At 33.7% G+C, this 22,420-nt stretch overlaps 3 protein-coding genes across 3 annotated transcripts in view; all 3 read right to left on the bottom strand.

Annotated features, from left to right (window-relative positions):
• LOC137404771 (baculoviral IAP repeat-containing protein 7-B-like) overlaps window positions 1–7,898 on the bottom strand; it is a 28,143-nt gene extending 20,245 nt beyond the window's left edge. The window contains exons 1-3 of the mRNA XM_068091002.1: window positions 7,657–7,898; window positions 6,926–7,021; window positions 5,763–5,979 (exon numbers count right to left, since the gene is read on the bottom strand). Coding sequence (XP_067947103.1) covers window positions 5,763–5,979; window positions 6,926–7,021; window positions 7,657–7,891 — 548 coding nt within the window. The 5' untranslated portion in view covers window positions 7,892–7,898. The remainder of the gene's footprint in view (window positions 1–5,762; window positions 5,980–6,925; window positions 7,022–7,656) is intronic.
• LOC137403550 (THAP domain-containing protein 5-like) overlaps window positions 1–16,730 on the bottom strand; it is a 290,272-nt gene extending 273,542 nt beyond the window's left edge. Inside the window, exons 1-2 of the mRNA XM_068089502.1 lie at window positions 16,648–16,730; window positions 13,781–14,026 (exon numbers count right to left, since the gene is read on the bottom strand). The gene's annotated coding sequence lies outside the window, so the exon portion shown is untranslated. The remainder of the gene's footprint in view (window positions 1–13,780; window positions 14,027–16,647) is intronic.
• Window positions 16,731–21,926: 5,196 nt separating this feature from the next.
• Window positions 21,927–22,420, bottom strand: part of LOC137403552 (baculoviral IAP repeat-containing protein 7-B-like) — a 37,082-nt gene continuing 36,588 nt past the window's right edge. The window contains exon 8 of the mRNA XM_068089504.1: window positions 21,927–22,200. Within this exon, the coding sequence (XP_067945605.1) occupies window positions 22,078–22,200 (123 nt within the window). The 3' untranslated portion in view covers window positions 21,927–22,077. The remainder of the gene's footprint in view (window positions 22,201–22,420) is intronic.

The raw sequence follows: 22,420 nt of genomic DNA, 5'->3' as shown, positions 1-22,420 counted from the left end.
CAGCTAAATGAACTGAAGCTACAGTTATATGAACTAAAACTACAGTTATATAAACTAAAGCTATATTTACATGAACTAAAGCTACAGCTATATGAACTAAAGCTACAGTTATATGAACTAAAGCTACAGTTATATGAACTAAAGCTACAGTTATTTGAACTAAAGCTACAGTTATATAAACTAAAGCTATATTTACATGAACTAAAGCTACAGCTATATGAACTGAAGCTACAGTTATATGAACTAAAGCTATAGTTATACAAACTAAAGCTATAGTTTTATGAACTAAAGCTATAGTTATATGAACTAAAGCTATAGTTATATGAACTAAAGCTATAGTTATATGAACTAAAGCTATAGTTATATGAACTAAAGCTACAGTTATATGAACTAAAGTTACAGTTATATGAGCTAAAGCTACAGTTACATAAACTAAAGCTATATTTATATGAACTAAAGCTATAGTTATATAAACTAAAGCTACAGTTATATGAACTAAAGCTACAGTTATATGAACTAAAGCTACAGTTATCTGAACTAAAGCTACAGTTATATAAACTAAAGCTATATTTACATGAACTAAAGCTACAGCTATATGAACTGAAGCTACAGTTATATGAACTAAAGCTATAGTTATATAAACTAAAGCTATAGTTGTATGAACTAAAGCTATAGTTATATGAACTAAAGCTATAGTTATATGAACTAAAGCTACAGTTCTATAAACTAAAGCTATAGTTATATGAACTAAAGCTACATTTATATGAACTAAAGCTACAGTTATATGAACTAAAGCTACAGTTATCTGAACTAAAGCTAGTTATATAAACTAAAGCTATATTTACATGAACTAAAGCTACAGCTATATGAACTAAAGCTACAGTTATATGAACTAAAGCTACAGTTATATGAACTAAAGCTACAGTTATCTGAACTAAAGCTACAGTTATATAAACTAAAGCTATATTTACATGAATTAAAGCTACAGCTATATGAACTGAAGCTACAGTTATATGAACTAAAGCTATAGTTATATAAACTAAAGCTATAGTTGTATGAACTAAAGCTATAGTTATATGAACTAAAGCTACAGTTATATAAACTAAAGCTACAGTTATATGAACTAAAGCTACAGTTATATGAACTAAAGCTACAGTTATATAAACTAAAGCTACAGTTATATGAACTAAAGCTACAGTTATATGAACTAAAGCTACAGTTATCTGAACTAAAGCTACAGTTATATAAACTAAAGCTATATTTACATGAACTAAAGCTACAGCTATATGAACTGAAGCTACAGTTATATGAACTAAAGCTACAGTTATATAAACTAAAGCTATATTTACATGAACTAAAGCTACAGCTATATGGACTAAAGCTACAGTTATATGAACTAAAGCTACAGTTATATGAACTAAAGCTACAGTTATATGAACTAAAGCTAGTTAGATAAACTAAAGCTACAGTTATATGAACTAAAGCTACAGTTATATAAACTAAAGCTACAGTTATATGAACTAAAGCTATAGTTATATGAACTAAAGCTACAGTTATATGAACTAAAGCTACAGTTATATGAACTAAAGCTACAGTTATATGAACTAAAGCTACAGTTATATGAACTAAAGCTACAGTTATATGAACTAAAGCTACAGTTATATGAACTAAAGCTACAGTTATATGAACTAAAGCTAGTTAGATAAACTAAAGCTACAGTTTTATGAACTAAAGCTACAGTTATATGAACTAAAGCTACAGTTATATGAACTAAAGCTAGTTAGATAAACTAAAGCTACAGTTATATGAACTAAAGCTACAGTTATATGAACTAAAGCTATAGTTATATGAGCTAAAGCTACAGTTATATGAACTAAAGCTATAGTTATATGAACTAAAGCTATAGTTATATGAACTAAAGCTATAGTTATATGAACTAAAGCTACAGTTATATGAACTAAAGCTATAGTTATATGAACTAAAGTTACAGTTATATGAACTAAAGCTATAGTTATATGAACTATAGCTACAGTTATATAAACTAAAGCTATATTTATATGAATTAAAGCTATAGTTATATGAACTAAAGCTACAGTTATATGAACTAAAGCTACAGTTATCTGAACTAAAGCTACAGTTATATGAACTAAAGCTATAGTTATATGAACTAAAGCTACAGTTATATGAACTAAAGCTATAGTTATATGAACTAAAGCTATAGTTATATGAACTAAAGTTATAGTTATATGAACTAAAGCTATAGTTATATGAACTAAAGTTATAGTTATATGAACTAAAGCTATAGTTATATGAACTATAGCTACAGTTATATAAACTAAAGCTATATTTATATGAATTAAAGCTATAGTTATATGAACTAAAGCTACAGTTATATGAACTAAAGCTACAGTTATCTGAACTAAAGCTACAGTTATATGAACTAAAGCTACAGTTATATGAACTAAAGCTATAGTTATATGAACTAAAGCTATAGTTATATGAACTAAAGCTATAGTTATATGAACTAAAGCTATAGTTATATGAACTAAAGCTACAGTTATATGAACTAAAGCTATAGTTATATGAACTAAAGTTACAGTTATATGAACTAAAGCTATAGTTATATGAACTATAGCTACAGTTATATAAACTAAAGCTATATTTATATGAACTAAAGCTATAGTTATATAAACTAAAGCTATAGTTATATGAACTAAAGCTATATTTATATGAACTAAAGCTATAGTTATATAAACTAAAGCTACAGTTATATGAACTAAAGCTACAGTTATATGAACTAAAGCTACAGTTATCTGAACTAAAGCTACAGTTATATAAACTAAAGCTATAGTTATATGAACTAAAGCTACAGTTATATGAACTAAAGCTATAGTTATATGAACTAAAGCTACAGTTATATGAACTAAAGCTATAGTTATATGAACTAAAGCTACAGTTATATGAACTAAAGCTATAGTTATATGAACTAAAGTTACAGTTATATGAACTAAAGCTATAGTTATATGAACTATAGCTACAGTTATATGAACTAAAGCTATAGTTATATGAACTAAAGCTATAGTTATATGAACTAAAGCTACAGTTATATGAACTAAAGCTATAGTTATATGAACTAAAGCTATAGTTATATGAACTAAAGCTATAGTTATATGAACTAAAGCTACAGTTATATGAACTAAAGCTATAGTTATATGAACTAAAGCTATAGTTATATGAACTAAAGCTATAGTTATATGAACTAAAGCTATAGTTATATGAACTAAAGCTATAGTCATATGAACTAAAGTTACAGTTATATGAACTAAAGCTATAGTTATATGAACTATAGCTACAGTTATATAAACTAAAGCTATATTTATATGAACTAAAGCTATAGTTATATAAACTAAAGCTATAGTTATATGAACTAAAGCTATAGTTATATGAACTAAAGCTACAGTTATATGAACTAAAGCTATAGTTATATGAACTAAAGTTACAGTTATATGAACTAAAGCTATAGTTATATGAACTATAGCTACAGTTATATAAACTAAAGCTATATTTATATGAACTAAAGCTATAGTTATATAAACTAAAGCTATAGTTATATGAACTAAAGCTATATTTATATGAACTAAAGCTATAGTTATATAAACTAAAGCTACAGTTATATGAACTAAAGCTACAGTTATATGAACTAAAGCTAAAGTTATATGAACTAAAGCTACAGCTATATGAACTGAAGCTACAGTTATATGAACTAAAGCTATAGTTATATAAACTAAAGCTATAGTTGTATGAACTAAAGCTATAGTTATATGAACTAAAGCTATAGTTATATGAACTAAAGCTACAGTTATATAAACTAAAGATATAGTTATATGAACTAAAGCTATAGTTATATGAACTAAAGCTATAGTTATATGAACTAAAGCTATAGTTATATGAACTAAAGCTACAGTTATATGAACTAAAGCTATAGTTATATGAACTAAAGTTACAGTTATATGAACTAAAGCTATAGTTATATGAACTATAGCTACAGTTATATGAACTAAAGCTATAGTTATATGAACTAAAGCTATAGTTATATAAACTAAAGCTATAGTTGTATGAACTAAAGCTATAGTTATATGAACTAAAGCTATAGTTATATGAACTAAAGCTACAGTTATATAAACTAAAGCTACAGTTATATGAACTAAAGCTACAGTTATATGAACTAAAGCTACAGTTATCTGAACTAAAGCTACAGTTATATAAACTAAAGCTATATTTACATGAACTAAAGCTACAGCTATATGAACTGAAGCTACAGTTATATGAACTAAAGCTACAGTTATATAAACTAAAGCTATATTTACATGAACTAAAGCTACAGCTATATGAACTAAAGCTACAGTTATATGAACTAAAGCTACAGTTATATGAACTAAAGGTACAGTTATCTGAACTAAAGCTACAGTTATATAAACTAAAGCTATATTTACATGAACTAAAGCTACAGCTATATGAACTGAAGCTACAGTTATATGAACTAAAGCTATAGTTATATAAACTAAAGCTATAGTTGTATGAACTAAAGCTATAGTTATATGAACTAAAGCTATAGTTATATGAACTAAAGCGATAGTTATATGAACTAAAGCTACAGTTATATAAACTAAAGCTACAGTTATATGAACTAAAGCTACAGTTATATGAACTAAAGCTACAGTTATCTGAACTAAAGCTACAGTTATATAAACTAAAGCTATATTTACATGAACTAAAGCTACAGCTATATGAACTGAAGCTACAGTTATATGAACTAAAGCTACAGTTATATAAACTAAAGCTACAGTTATATGAACTAAAGCTATAGTTATATGAACTAAAGCTATAGTTATATGAACTAAAGCGATAGTTATATGAACTAAAGCTACAGTTATATAAACTAAAGCTACAGTTATATGAACTAAAGCTACAGTTATATGAACTAAAGCTACAGTTATCTGAACTAAAGCTACAGTTATATAAACTAAAGCTATATTTACATGAACTAAAGCTACAGCTATATGAACTGAAGCTACAGTTATATGAACTAAAGCTACAGTTATATAAACTAAAGCTATATTTACATGAACTAAAGCTACAGCTATATGAACTAAAGCTACAGTTATATGAACTAAAGCTACAGTTATATGAACTAAAGGTACAGTTATCTGAACTAAAGCTACAGTTATATAAACTAAAGCTATATTTACATGAACTAAAGCTACAGCTATATGAACTGAAGCTACAGTTATATGAACTAAAGCTATAGTTATATAAACTAAAGCTATAGTTGTATGAACTAAAGCTATAGTTATATGAACTAAAGCTACAGTTATATGAACTAAAGCTATAGTTATATGAACTAAAGCTACAGTTATATGAACTAAAGCTACAGTTATATAAACTAAAGCTACAGTTATATGAACTAAAGCTACAGTTATATGAACTAAAGCTACAGTTATATGAACTAAAGCTATAGTTATATGAACTAAAGCGATAGTTATATGAACTAAAGCTACAGCTATATGAACTAAAGCTACAGTTATATGCTCTGTTCACCAATGATTCAAGTAGGGATGATGACATGATGTTCACTGAATGAGCCTAAACAATCCCTATTGTTGCTCGTAAGTTATCTTGCTTGTTTTATTGACTAGGTGCTCAAAGATTTCCAAACAGGCCATTCCATTTAAAGACTTTCATACTGACTTGGTTATACATACATAGCGTGATAGCGCCAGGGATCATCCCCTTGTTCCCATCTGTCTAGTATCCCTCTGCACCAGAAGCACTGAACCTTATCATCATTGCCTGAGCCGATGTACAAAAATCCAGCGGCGCACAAATCATCAACAGGAACGTTAGCACCCGGAGGGTACCTATCATATGTCTGTCTTCTTAAGTCCAAATTCTCAAACTCATCTACTCTTGCTCCAGGCTCTAGTAAACATAGGTTAGAGAACAGTACATAACTAGAAGAATCTGACTGACCATCCATTACCTTCCTACAGTCTGAAAAACCACTACACCTCATACCAGACACCAACACTTCACCAACCCAGACAATCTACTACATCTTATACAAAATACCAACACTTTACCAATTTATATTATAGAGCAGATTTATCTTTGACCACCTATGTGGTATGTAGAACAGATTTATGCAAAAAGAGCTTTTTCTTTCAATAATCATAATTTACTTATTATACTTATTACTTTACTTATTATTTATTTTTCTTTCTGTTTGTTTTTTGGTCTCATGGTCTAATTTACTCTAAATGGCATTGACTGCTATAAATAGTTAATAAATATAAATAATATATAGATATAATAAATATAGTTAATAACCATCCATAACAAACTGAAGAATGGAAATAAATGGAAAACGATGTTGGTCATATGTGTGGAAAGATAAATATTCATCTTTGTCCTTCCACACGTGTGACAAACATTGTTTTATATTCCGTGACGCTAATATACTATATCCACCATCGTATGTTTCAGTTTATGAACTTTCTGTTACTAAAACCTCCAATTCACTATTTTGACTCCACAATACTATTATATTACCAACTGTTAAAACACATTTGTTCAGGTCTCTAAACTATTTCTGTTTAAATTTTTTCTGCTGGGATGTATTGAAAAATATTTTTTTATGATTGTTAATAATGTTGTTAATAAAGTTATACATAAATACATACATAAAACTTCTTCTTGAATGAAATCCTACAAAAGCCTCAACCACTATTCAGAGAAATGAGACATAACACCATTGGAGGCTTTCGCCTATTAAAACCTTTAGAGTATTTTTTCACATCTACTTGTATTGCAATAAAATAAAAAAAAGAAGCGAGATGTATGCACATCTTGTAACCATTATACATACGTGCATCTTGGTTCCTGACAGCAGGAATGGCGAGCATCTCATACATCAGACCGTTTCCTCTGCACGAACCATCAGCAGGAACATTCTGTGATTTGCCTAAAATTGTTCTGCATAATTAACACTAACTACAAGAAGGAAAGGATGCTTTTTGCTGATGAAGAGTAGCCCTTGTGGCGAGGATCCCAGTTACAAATATGTTGCAACACAATTCCTGTCTTAAAATGGAAAACAAAGTAAACTTTCACAACAACCCTCTGTAGGGCATGATTGAAGTTTTTGTTTTGCATCATTTTAAACGTTTATTAAAGGATTTCATCAAAGTAACTTGCATTTTTAAGTTTTTGCATCTTAGTATGTGTTTGCAGCTTTGTAAATGAGAAATTGGAAGTGTATATAACGTCGAGCATTTTTTGTTTAGTCGTTTCTACTTCTCGTTTCTAAAATTATCATCTCGCTGTATTGAATTACACTCGATTTACGAAACCGTGATTTTTAAGCACTAATAAATACTTACAGAATAAACCTAGGTAATAAAAATAACTCATTTTATTATCAGGTTATCTTCTGTTGTCCCAACTAAACACTCATCTGCACAAGTACAAAGTCTGATAGACCAACTTAATATGAGTAACTTTTACAGTGCAAATATTAAATATGCTGGTTATTTTTCCAATGTGCCTTTCAAATACATAAAACTGTGTTTATTAAAAAATTATGAAATCTCTACCCACCTTGAATAAAGGGGCAAAAACTGAAGAATCTTTTATGCAAATCTGCTGGTCTTTCTCCATTACTCCAATTCTTTAGTACTCCACCACAGAATGCGCATCGTACTCGGTCGGCCATGCCGGTGTAATAGAACCCTTCCTTTGCACAATCATTAGCCTTGATGCGACGCTCTATTGGCCAGTGTTTGAAAAATGAATCTTGCCTTACAGACTCCTCAAAATACTTGGCTTCATCCATGCTAAATTCTACAATAAAATTCAAATAACACCTTTAGCATAGTTTGCATTTTATTAAAATATTAGCGGAATGACCAGTGTTGCAGTGGTATTAAAACAGCTTATAAACAATGAGAGGTAATGTAGTTGCCTGCCACTTGCCATCAGCTTTGCGCAATGCCAATGGCTAATTTGAGTAAGCTCATCAATATGAGCCAACTACTTAATTAACCGCTCTCCATGACGTTACGGCGCTATGTCACGGAATATTATTAATTCTAGTTAATGGCACTGTGCATGCGTACTAAAAAATAGGAAAGGGTAAGGCACAAAAATTGAAATTTGAAATAGGGTTCATGGCATACGACTCTAACGTAAAATTAATTCCATTCTGACACTGATCAGATGGCCAAATTGATAATCTTCCCCTCCATCTATTTCTACCTCCAACTGTGAAAGTATCAAAAACAGCCAACCTTATAAATTCAACCAGTGGTACCCTATGTTAAGACTACTCTATATCGCAGACGGTCATTGCGACGATGACTGTCTTATGGTTTAGGTTTATCCCCGACTTCCAAGCAGCTCTGTTTACTGCCTTTTCTTGCCAATGGTTTGTTTTTAGTTCCCTCATGTTCATGTTACGCTTAGCTACATCTTTATATCTCATTGTGAGTCTGCCCTGGTTCTTCTTTCTTTTCTAGTGTTGTGAATATAATAGTTGTTTTGCTGATCGCTCTTGATCCATCCTGTGCACATGTCTCAGCCATAGTAGGCCTTATTCTATCAGGATGTTTGCCATGGATTGGAGGCCAGCCTGCTTTAGGATTTTTGACCTTTTCCTTCCAGGTGAAATTCATTATGCTGCGTAGTCCAAGTTTCGGCCCCATATAAGAGGGCTGTTATGTTAAGACTTACTAAACACATTAAATAAAACTAAAATCTAAATAAAACATTTCCAGCAAAACATATTTTCATCATTTTTTGCATGGGGCCCAAAATAGCCTCAACTCTGATGCTTGACCAACATTTTCTATGCTTCCGACTGCAAAGCATCATTGACCTTATTGTTTAGCGATCCCCGTAAAAGATTACATTATTCATGACCCCCGACGAGTATCATATATGCATATCTAGCCACTAACTTCAACTTTCTACCTTCTAATTACATGAACTAATCAGGGTAGAAAGCTTGAAAAAGTACAATAACTGATGCTGCTGTGCCTATAGGCCTAAGCTGAAAAAATGAGGGAAAGAGAGAGTCACCAATGGGAGCTAATTAAAGAGAAAATCAGAAGTAAAAAAACAAGAGAAGGTTAGATTGAGGCAGACCATTATCACTGGATCATCATAATTGGCCATAATTTCTGTCTAATGATTTTCACAAGCGAGCAGCCTGGCGAACACGTTATTTTAATGCTAGGCCAACATTACTATGAGTTATGTGCTCATGCTCCATGAGTACGGCTTAGTTAAAGAGGATGGTGGTACTTCCGCAACTACCGCTCCAATTACCACCTAAAAACATGACGCACCTTACGGAGCCTTGGTTAATGTTTACAACGATCACGATAGCTGTAATTGTATACATGCAAATGAAAGTTCACACGATGGGATTTAAAATATGTCAAAAAAATCCAACTTGTTTGCGAAACAGATGCGCTAAAATATATACACGTGTGATGGAAACATGCATTACCATCTCCTTTTTGGTTATTGTCATTAGAGTTGTGTTCTCTTGTGTTATTTTATATAGTCACGCCCCTAGAGGAGGTTGGCCCTAGCCACCTCATTTGCATATCTGGTTATACTTAAGGCCGTGTTTCGGCCTAGTAAGTTCGTTCAATACATGCTTTGCATTTGGACCCACACTCTTCTGTTACCTTGCGCAATAACAGAATCACACTGAGCACTTATTTACTCCAAGCCTCAGTCTACGGACTGTGCTTTGGGAGTAGAGTATAGAAACACTGTCGACCCCGGTCGACCTCAGGTCGACCTTGTCGAACGAGCATAATATCACTCAGGGAGCAATTCCCCGTGTAAGGTGGTTGTAGTAGACCGGTGGTGTAAGCCGACCTAGTCGCCTCCGCGTGTTGGTCAACGGGCAACACTTACACGGCCCCTGTGGAGAGTGAATGCAGACCGGTAGAGTAAGCCGACCCAGGTCGCCTCTACGTGTTGGTCGCAGGATCCAACACACACGAAAAGATTTCCAAAGCAACATTTTGTTTATCAAAGCAAATAAAAAGACTTGTACAGAGATGACACTAAACTACACAACAAGTAACATTAAACCGCCAAACAAAGATTGCACAGTATTGCAACAAAGAGGCAGCAATCTACAATAAAAAGCAGTGAGATCGTTCAAATCATTTAGAGGCTAGCGATCGTCCAAAATACTCGATCTGCAGATTTTTTGATGGGTGATGCCAATCAGCGCCATCAGTTAGCTGAAGAAAAATGGCGGATTGGAAATATTTTTTCCAAATCCTTGGGATTTTCCCAACTTACTAAACTGGCATCTCATCTCGAATCTCGAAAAAGCCGTAGCGACATTAAACGGATTTTTTGCAAAATGCAAGAGACAACCATAGAGTTATCTTTAAGAGAGTTATCTCTCCCCAGAGAGTTATCTCTGGGGGGGGAGATTACTCTATGGAGACAACTATTATATGTACATGTACCGTATACAGTGTATGACTCCAGCGAGAGTTCTTCGCAAAATAATTCCCGTAGTCTTTGGCGTTACTACGCGACAAGCCAACAGCTACTACCAATGAAAACCCAAAACTGTTGTATTATGAGATTTGTGGGGCTCAGGCTATTCCGCATTCTGAGCTCAAAACTACTAAACTTATATTACCTCCTAAATAGCCAAGGTCATTTATCCACGTAACAACTTGAGCGCCATCTTGTTCTATGCTACATAGTCATGCTGTTTTTCATAGTAACCTAGCAACATTGTACAACATTTAATCTCAATGAGTTTGTGGGTGTGTAATAAAAAAAGTGGACGACAAGTACGACACCGAGTTTCCACCATTGTCGTCGGAGAACAAAACCCTTAAAACGGAAATGATAGCCCTGAAAATGGCTGAGGTGGTTGGTGAGATTACTGGCACTCAAAAATCGATTTTGACTGGTGAGTCCAGTAGCCCGAGAGGATCACTGTCGTCCCCGATAGGATCTACCGATGGGCGAATGGTCTTGGACCCCACTTCATGCTTGTAAAAGCGAATGAGCTGTCAATCAGTGTGTACCCGTATTTGTAGACGTCAGAATGCGTAAGAGTTGATGACGTCTTTTCTAAGCCTATAATCCGGCAGCTTCAAATTGCTAACTCAACGGATCTATATTACGTTCATCGCAATTCAGACAAATTTGAATAGTCATTTATAAGGCGCACGCTTAACACTTTTTCAATGTAGAGTGTAAGTATGTGTGATACTAGCAATTTTTTATGCTAACCATTTATTACCATATTGTTCTAAGATTTGCATGTTACTATACAAACACTAAAAAAAAATTATTAATACTCGTATTGTGTGATTAGTTAGTGACAAATTTTATCGTTTTTGTATTCGAAATATGTTATTGTGGAATTGGTTGACCTGATTACTGTGCAGCCAATCAATTTGTGGATTTTTCTTGGGATTGCTATATAACCTGCCGGTTTGATCATTGTTGGTGTGTTACTGCTTGGTACTGAGAGATATAACACCAATAAAGATACTGCGTTCTTTACAAATAAGCTCTGCTTGAGTTTGAAAAGCAAATAGGTATAACATTCTTGTCACTGTTTCTGACTTTAGCATTGTGATATTAGCCAGCGTATCATAGCTGCATTCACTATAAGTGCTATTGACCGAGCATCAAGAATTATTGCGCTTGGCTTGCTAGGGTGTAATAGTTGAGAAAAGACACCATCGAGTCTGTTCATCAGCCCACTCACGAGTCTGGTTATCGGCTCACCATCGAGTCTGTTTATCGGCTCACCATCGAGTCTGTTTATCGGCTCCCTCTCGAGTCTGTTTATCGGCTCACCCGCGAGTCTGTTTATCGGCTCACCATCGAGTCTGTTTATCGGCTCACCATCGAGTCTGTTTATCGGCTCACCATCGAGTCTGTTTATCGGCTCACCATCGAGTCTGTTTATCGGCTCACCCACGAGTCTGTTTATCGGCTCACCCGCGAGTCTGTTTGTCGGCTCACCCACGAGTCTGTTTATCGGCTCACTCTTGAGTCTGCTTATCGGCTCACCATCGAGTCTGTTTATCGGCTCACTCTCGAGTCTGTTTATCGGCTCACTCTCGAGTCTGTTTATCGGCTCACTCTCGAGTCTGCTTATTGGCTCACTCTTGAGTCTGTTTATCGGCTCACCCACAAGTCTGTTTATTGACTCAAGTTTGTTTGAACTCGCTCTTGAGTTGGGAGTTGTCTATCCTTGTCGAGTAGAATTTACTTCAGGTGCTTTTATCCATCCCCAATCTTAATCAACCTATATATCAAAGTCAAGCTAGCTAAAGATCTACAGATTCATAGGATATAAGTTTTTATTGTAGATGGCTATTGGCTTGGTTTCAACAATAGACAGACAACTCTATATGGGCTCTATATAATTTGCATTTCTTATCAACAAATGTTTTCACTGGATTTAAGGGTATCATTGGCATTGCTCGCCTTACCAGCCCAGTGAACTTTAGCTTTAAAACTTATTGACTATCTAATTCGAGATCACAATAGTTGTTTACATCACAAAGAGCAGAAAACTGGCCAAAACTCTTGTATACATTTGACTAAAATCTTGCAACCTACATTGCTTTGTTCCAAAAGTGGTTGGATTGGCCTCGAGCCTAGATTAGCTTTAGCTATTGCGCCAGTAGGTCCCAACACTCAATATATTTTGATTTGTGTTATATTTATCTGTGTTATTCGTTGAAACAGACTAAAAGCAAACTATCAATCTTAACTACAGTATGCTTGACCACAAAATTTATTTGTGATTTAGAAAATAAATGATCTATCCATAAAAAATGAGCCAGATGCTCGGGTGCTAATACAATGTCTAATAGCATTATATATAACAAGTATATAATAAATTAAACAACTAAATGCCTTCAAACTGTACAAATTGTATGCATATATAAAGCAAACTATAAATCTCAATTCCATTATGCTTGACTATCAAGATTTTTTGTGATTCAGAAAATAAATGATCTATGCATAAAAAATTAATGAGCCAGATGCTCTGATGATCCTAATATAATGCCTAATAACATTATAGTATATATAAATTATATAATAAATTGAACTACTACATGCCCGAAAACTGTACAATTTGTGTGCATATATAGAGAGAAGTCTTAAAAATAAATATTAACTTAAACCGGCTATAATAGACAATTTATGTCACAGTGACATAACAGTTCACTGTCCTCTAAATATGTTTTTTTGTAGCATTATGTCTGATGCTCACTTTATGTAAATCTAGGTTTCTTAAGTTGGAAAAGTGGTGCTGTCTTAAATCAAAGTATGTTTCAACCACTAAAGCTAGTAGTGAGAAGTGATGATTATCAATTCCTACAGAAGTGTAGTACAATGTTGCTTTAATTCAAATATATCATAGCGTGCAATCTCTTCTTTTACACACTTCAGAATCTTGAGATATTTCACACACTGATTTGCTGACGTAGCCACCGTCAGATACTTTTCGGTGCATAGAACAGTTGTTACAACACCATCAGAAGGAGAAATCAAGTCACTGTTGTTCTTAACTCTTAACAGAACATGAATATCATCATATTTGTTAACTTCCTTAGACTGAATTAGGAAGAGTCTATGTGGCTCACAACGCAACTTTTAAGCAGTTTTCTGACAAGCCAACCAGATAAATATACAGCAATGTTACCAAGAACAGAATGTGATGTAATGTTTAGCATTCCTTCGGGAAGCATAGTTTGTCTGTCAATAACATCTTCAACATAATCTTCTCTACCAACAGTTAGTGGCACATAGGTAGTAGAAGCTTGTAACAATGCAGTGTCATCCATAGATCTGGCATTACCAGTAGCTCCTGGTGTAACACCACATCTTGTAACCAAGCGCCTAAAGATATGCTGGAACTGCTGTACTGATGGGTTGTCGTTCTAGTCTCCTGAAATAATAACAGTTATCCTTTGATGCAATTGGGAATAAAATGGAAATGGTGCTAAAATATGTATGGACTGAATAATGATGATTTATCAGTTTTATTGACCGTAGACTCATTAAAGAGGCACTACATACAATTTCTTTTTGCTGGGGATCTCCTGCCGCCTGGAAACAGTCCACCAAGTATGCCATCTTTCTGGCTCTTTCTCTTTATTTGGAAACCTGATGATAAGAAAACTAGGTAATCAAATTATTAAAAAAACATACAGATTAGGATTTGTGGTCTTATAGTCAGTTATAATTAGGGGAGACTTTTATTGACAATGAAAAAACTGAAAGATTGACTTTCAACCTTTTAGAAAAATGTACCTTTGAGGCTCAGGATGCTTTTTGTGTTTTAAAACATTCTTATCAACTAACAGAAGTTTACTTTATTGCAAAAAACTTGCTCTAGTGGTAATGATAAGGATTGCAGTTACTAACAAAGTTTGTTTCATGTAACTGGCACTCCTGATCTACGAGAACAGTGACTTTTGTTATTTGAATTTAGCCTCACCAGTACCGACCTACTTTGTCTCCAAAACCAGCCAAGATGAATCAACCAGCAGTACAAATTAATTTTAGTAAAAACAGTCAACGATAGCGATGTGTAAAATAATTAAAATCAGGTAAAGGTTCACTAAAGGCTGGCTGTGAGTAGTAACAGAAGCAAGCTACTAACCAGCTATTAGCAAGATTCTAACCATCTGCTAGCAAGCTACTTACCAGCTGCTAGCAAGCTTATAACCAGCTACTACTAAAAGCTACTAACCAGCTACTAGCAAGATACTAACCAGCTACTATTAGCAAGCTGCTACTAACCAGTTGCTATAGCAAGCTTATAACCAGCTACTACTAAAAGCTACTACTAACCAACTATTAGCAAGCTACTATTGACCAAAATCTATAAGAAAAAAGCCAGAAAATACGCTGAACAGGGTGTGAGCAAGAACTAATTAAATATGACCATGAAACGCAAAATATTACAAACCGTAAATGGCAAACGTAATAATGGTTGTTTGCAGGGAAGGATGCTGAGACTAAGATGAAAAATGTCACATGAACTGCTCGAAATAAGCTGTGTCTATAATATGTATAATGATATGTCTATTATAAGTTAATAGTAAAACGAGTATGGTTGAACGAATGAACCAAAACAATCTAATTATTTGCAACCAAATAGTAAACCAATAAATAATTGTTTTATAGTTTAATTATTCCATTATTTTGGTCATTTATGGTATGTTTTATCAATGATATACAGCCCCCCATCATTGGTGGGGGGCTGTATATCATTGGTTTTATTCTCTTATCTGTTGTTAATTTACACACAATAGTAGTAATAATATAACAAAGATATATATATATATATATATATATATATATATGGTATACTGTATATATATTATATAGTGGTTCTTATTATTTTGTGTTGGTTGACCAAATGCTTGAGCCATGAGTTCAAACTGTTTTGCTGGGGATTGCTAATAGTGATAGAAATTGGTAAAACTGCAATTAAGAATTCATCCTTTGTAAAATTATTCTACATGTAAAACTGTAAAATATGAAAATCCAATGCCATGTAGCAGCCTGTACATTACAATTTTACATGTGTGTAATTTTAATATCTAAATTGCGAGTTTCAGGTAGCAGCTTTCAGAGTTAGTCACTCGATTCAACCAAAATAATTATATCAAACAAGATGATTACGCGCCTTCATTAAGCTGGAAGTCATTGTATTACCTTCATCATAATCACTCCACAGTTTCATCAACCATCCTTGAACTGTCTTATGTGATTTCTTAGCCTTTTTGTGTTTTTCTTAGCTGATTTAGCTGAATCTTAGCTGATTTCCTAACTGTCAGTTTAGCTCCTTTATATAGTTTTGTAATTAATTTGTAGAGGTTTGGGGCACCATCGCTATATAATGTACTCTTTAATTGAACCACCCTTCCACCTCGTTATGTTCTTATAAGACTCGTGAACTGAGACCATGAAGTGGGTGGCCGGAAGGTCGATGTGATCCACGTGGACCTGATATACTCAGCAAAATCTATAAGGTTTGTCATTTTTGTTTGGCAACCCGGTCCAAAATTTTTCAATGTGTTCAGCAGGCATCATAGGCAAGGCGAGAAATTTGATGATTTTTGTACTGTCATTTTTAAATAAAGTAGCCAATCCTAATGTCTGTACCTTTTGTAGACAGCTTGGGTCCAGCGAAAATGGCATTCATGCATTGCTACATCACATATGGCTTTAGGGGCTTTCTATAAACTTGTTAGATAAGTAATGAATTAGTTTATGTTATTATATTGCAAAAAGATCTGCATTGTTTATTGAAACCAAAATGTTTGTAGCCTAAATTCTCTTGTAGCCTGTGGTTTGTCGAAAATTGGCAATAGTATGCTGACTTTTCAACAGCACTGCTTGTTGAAGTAACCTTCTTGCATGTATACATATTGTGGGAATAGCAATATCATAATCGTAGCAATATGTATATTGCTATTACATATTGCACATATATATACTTATATAATAGCGTATATACAGCTAACTTATTAATTTATGGTGAGTCATGACACTTACAGCATTTTTTTATGGCAGCTGTCATCTTTCTCCTCACCACTCTACTTATTACACTCTCAGTGTTTGGTTTCAGATATATCAAGCTAAACAAAGTAAATTACATAATGACACTTTCCAATATTCTCTGGGACATATTGCTTTTCATGCCCTTTTCTTCTACTTTGTAGAACATCTGACGATTGGGTGAAGATGATAACAGCCAGCGGAAAGTTATACGATGACGCGTTATTAAACATACAAATGTTACCGTTTCAAAATGTATCACTTATATGGTGGTGCTAATAAATGATGAATGAGAAAATTGAACAAATCATTCTGTACTGGATGTCTGTATTTTTTGGCGAAATAAATCTTCAACTTGTAATATAATATATCTGCTGATTAAATTGATGAAGCGTGAAAACTTCAGCAAGTGAAAATGCTACAAGATTGTATATTGAAGTGGATTTTGGTAAGCACGTTAAGGGAGGTTGTCTGATTTCCAACCCTTTGCTCGCAAGGATCGCAACTCCAAAATCGCTGCAGCTTTCAACCACCTGAAGTACCACTTCCTCTGGGTCGTGACAAGTGGAAATGGCCAGGGAGATATAACTGCCCAGGTGGGGCATGGGGACTACAGCACCTTGCAGGTGCAGAGACCAGCAAATTGCTGGTGCAACTTGGGAAAACCTATAGTGGCTTATGGATAATGATGGCTGCTGGTGCACTGTGAATGCTGGTGCATTTTAGGGGGATTGCCAACCGAGTCACTTATTGAGGATGATGTTTGCTGGTGCACAGTTAATGCTGTTGCAATGCATATGTTTTCTAGATAGTTGATGCTTTTAGAAAGATCCAGAGAATGTTGCAGTGTCTTGTATTGTGTACAAGAATGAATATAACCATACACGCACACGTATTTATATCGTAGAGGGCGGGCCTTAACAAGTTTAAAAGAGGATGGCTAGTTATATAAGTCACAAAGATCTGTAGTTAGTAGAAAACACGCCCCACCCTCAACACATGATTAAATAATAACAACTCCTATCTCGCACACACGAGCACACCAGAAGGGAACAGTACCTGCATACATTGCGAAATGTAGGAAGTTGGATGACGAGCTCGATGGTTGGGAAGGCGATAATGCCCTTACAGACCTGAACATACTTTTGCTGGCACTAGTCAAAGCGGACTATGTTATACTCAGGCTTACCATTATTGACAGAGTAATTACCATTGCCTTGAGTAGTGTACAACGACGTTGGAGCTTGTCTCAAAAGTATAACTACTTTTGAGCTTGAGCTGACTGATTGGCTTAAGATGCCAATTCTATGCTTAAAATGACAACTCTATGTATATTGTAACAACTCTATGCTTAAAATGACAACTCTATGTATATTGTAACAACTCTATGCTTAAAATGACAACTTTATGCTTAAGATGAGAGCTCTATGCTCCATGTAACAACCCTTTGCTTAAAATGACAACTTTATGCTTAAGATGAGAGCTCTATGCTCCATGTAACAACCCTTTGCTTAAAATGACAACTCTATGCTTAAGATGAGAGCTCTATGCTCCATGTAACAACCCTTTGCTTAAAATGACAACTCTATGCTTAAGATGAGAGCTCTATGCTCCATGTAACAACCCTTTGCTTAAAATGACAACTCTATACTTAAGATGAGAGCTCTATGCTCCATGTAACAACCCTTTGCTTAAAATGACAACTCTATGCTTAATATAATAATTCTATGCTTAAAGGTTTACTTGCAACAAAATTCACATTACAGTTATTTGGAATCAAAAGGTTCACCATGGTTTACTCTGCTGTGTTATAAGTGCAAAATATGTGGAAATGTGATTACAAGCTCTTAAAAGCTCAAAAACGAACAATTAATCGCAGACATCATGAAAACGCCATCTCTTTATTTCGACGACGTACTCAAACATTGTGGTTATTGTTTTTGATCACGTGAAATTAAAGTCCAATAAAAGGCTCAATTTAAAATGTGTCGTAGCACTATTTTATGACAAACACTTTAGGTTCTTCCGAAAAGCCCGTATCAAATGTAGAGGCTCGCTACGTTACAGTTTTGTTTTGGTCTAATCCTGAGTGGAAGAGTGAGAGTGGATGCATCTGTCGACTTCCGGGAACACACTGGCAGCGGATATCCAGTTAAACCATTAGAACTAATACGAATTGTTGTAATTTTGGCCCCTGAAATATCAAACTCCTTAGAAGCAAAGGCTCTAACAGGAGCAACCAATGAAAAGCCCAGAATGTGCCCCATTCACTCATACACCTTTCCCTAGAAAATTACTCACCTTATGTTATACATTAACCAGGTTACATGGTATAATGTACATGGTACATGATATCATTTTATTATGTATGCAACTAATGTGTATATGTAAATATGTACATAAAAAAGTTGTATATTCCACATGTGTAGCCAGAAGGAGTTAAATCTCAAACTAAAAAACCTGCACGTATAGTAGTAAATGGAAGTTTAATCAAATAAGATAACATACTGCAATATTAGACATAAAATAACCAACACTATAATTGTAGCAGCATTTCATTTACCAATCAATATGATTTATAATGTTATATCAAATAATTAAAATCTCAATATTGCTACCAGCAGTATTTCAATTAAAAATTTTGAAATTAATATTTTGCATGTTGCATGCTTTTATAAACTATAAAGATGTATTATTTTTATATGATTTATTGTTATTGTAAAATATTTAATTTTAATATCATAGTCCTACATATATTTAAGTTTAATATTTATTAATTTAATGTAATTTAGTACACATTTTACAATAAAACATAATTTAATATAAATATAGTAAATGAAAATGTAATTGAATAAATCATTATAATTATTACACTGTGACTTGCTAACTAATAAAATAAGACATAAAATATTATAATAGTTATATATTTATCACTCATAGCCACTCATATATTGTATGTAGTATCCAGTAGTATTGTTAATTGTACGTGATATTATATAAAAATATAGATAAACTATAATAACGATATAAAATTATGTGTAATTTAAAATTTGTAATAAATCAATAAATATATTTATATAATACATAAATATATATAAATAATATTTATTTTACACTATTATTTTAAAAACATATAATGTACATTTGGATTTTCAATTAAGGCATTAGGCATAAGATTTACTTGTTATATTGACTATTGTACTTTCAATAGCCTACACAGGTATTGAATTTTTGCTCAATATACCTCAAACTATGGCTAGCCCATAGTTTATAGTAGCATAGTTTATTGGGAAAAACAAATTCAGTGCCATGGTGAACTCAATAAAATACGCCATTTTTCGCCGCCATTGCTAGGAGCTCAACGCAAATAGTCTTGGACCGAGTTGCATCTCCTCTCACTCTTCCACTCAGGTCTAATCATCTAGTTGTAATCTGATAATGTGACCTGTACTTCTTCCCATACAGCACGAACAATTTCTGCAGCATTTTTCGACTATCACAAGTTACCAACATGCTCGTCATGTTTATCAGAGGATGATATGCACTCCTTCGAGTTGAGGTTAAAAAATTGAACGAATTTTTATGGTAGGTTTTGAGATATCAGTGCTCAAAGAGACAGCTTTACAATGATGATGAAACAGACGCGTAAGAGCAGTAGACATTGTTTCATTGAATGCGTGAAGTATATCTGTGAAAATATTTTGACGAATGAGGTTGCATGCAAGTGTAAACAAAAGCCATCTTGTTCAGCTACGTCCCATTTGGGCCGTTTTCCAATTTATGGCATTTTCGTGATGGCTGCGATTAACTGCTCATTTTTTAGCTTTTAAGAGCTTGTAATCCCATTTTCACATATTTTGCACCTACAACACAGCAGACTAAGACATGGTGAATTTTTTGATACCAAATTAATGTAATATGAATTTTGTTGCAAGTAAACCTTTAAGATAATAACTCCATGCTTATGATGACAAGTCTATGCTTATGATGACAACTCTATGCTTATTATGACAAGTCTATGCTTATGATGACAAGTGTATGCTTATGATGACAACTCTATGCTTATGATGACAAGTCTATGCTTATGATGACAACTCTATGCTTATGATGACAAGTCAATGCTTATGATGACAACTCTATGCTTATGATGACAAGTCTATGCTTAAAATGATCACTCTCTGCTGATGATGGCCACTGTACACTTATAGTCACAGGCGTATCAAATAAGTGGCTGAGTAGATACTAGCCAAGTAGGATACGAAGGAAAGAAAAATCTTAGTCAGAAGTTATCTTGCATCTGTCATGCTATGAAAGCTTATACATAATTCATGAATACTTCACTAAGAGTAAACCACTCATGCTGGAGGATTAACAGGGATCACTGGAGCAACAGCGAGTGGTACTTGATGAACAGGTGGGTCAACTACATCTACAGTGACGGATACACAGGAATACATTATATAACTACCATTCACCTTCAACAGTGTTTCCTAACAACACAGAGTAGCTACAATCATTGCGTGAGATGAGAATACCATGGCAAACAAACAGTGCAAGTAACCTGTACTATAGCAATACGGAGGAATACATTATATAGCTATACTTAAAAAGATGGAGTATTAGTGAGATCGATAGGAAAAAGAGAAAGAAGGTGACCATAGATAAAACCGTGTCAGTAAGTGCAGAGACACACCATCACAGATGCCTGTGAAGTCAACAAAGAGTTTGGACTCATCTAATTCGTTTAGCATTGAATTTTGTGGAGCTAATACGATGCTAATGTTAATATTCGTTTCAGAAAATTAAGAAGATGTCTAAGTGAGGCATTCAATGCCTCACTTAGACATTAGACATTGTATATGCATATATATATACATATACAAATAGGGCAAGGATAAATTAAGGCTATAGAAGAAGGATACAAGTATTTGAGGATAACGCAACGCAAAATCGACCACGGATCTTAAGTGCGTCACAAGGCTATCACCTAAAATATACCAACTATTATTATACCACTTAACAGTCCTGAATAGATTGAGCATGTTTCTAATCTGTAAAAGGTAAAAGTGGCAGTTCATAGCAGGTGTACACTTGTGCTGATGTGAATGTATTAATCATATCTAATCAGAAGAGTAACAAATACAACGACTAATTAAAGGTTGAATTTCAACAAAATTCACATTACAATTATTTGATATCAAAGGATTCACCATGTCTTACTCTGATGTGTTGTAGGTGCCAAATACGTGGGAATGTGATCACAAGCTCTTAATTGATTGGAAGATTGGAATCAGTTTATTTCTCTGATGAGTCTGCAAGTCAACCTTTAAGAAGCTGTACAATAAACAATGAACAATAAAAGATGGTCTGGATGCTGAGAGAATGTTGTTATGAACCGACAGCTTCTTTAAAGAACATCTAAACTTCCTACATATTGATTGGATAGTAGCCAGAAACTCGCTTTTTACAAGCAGGGCAGGAATCTGGGAGAGAATCTTGGGCGCATTGTTTACAGGTCGAGAAGCATCCACACGGCATAAGGGCTGCAGCCTGTAATTGTAAAGATAACAACAGAGTAGTATTAGGTAACACGAAAAAACCTTTGTATGTCCATATTCACCATATAAACACAGTATGTCTGTCTATATACATCAAATAACACTGTATAATGTCTGTCCATATTCACCATATAACACTGTATAATGTCTGTCTATATTCACCATATAACACTGTATAATGTCTGACCATATTCACCATATAACACTGTATG

This window comes from Watersipora subatra, chromosome 9 (genome assembly GCF_963576615.1).
Source record: "Watersipora subatra chromosome 9, tzWatSuba1.1, whole genome shotgun sequence".
Classification (NCBI taxonomy): Eukaryota; Metazoa; Bryozoa; class Gymnolaemata; order Cheilostomatida; family Watersiporidae; genus Watersipora; species Watersipora subatra.
The sequence above is the reverse complement of the archived record's forward strand: the minus strand, read 5'-3'. Positions and strand labels throughout refer to the sequence as shown.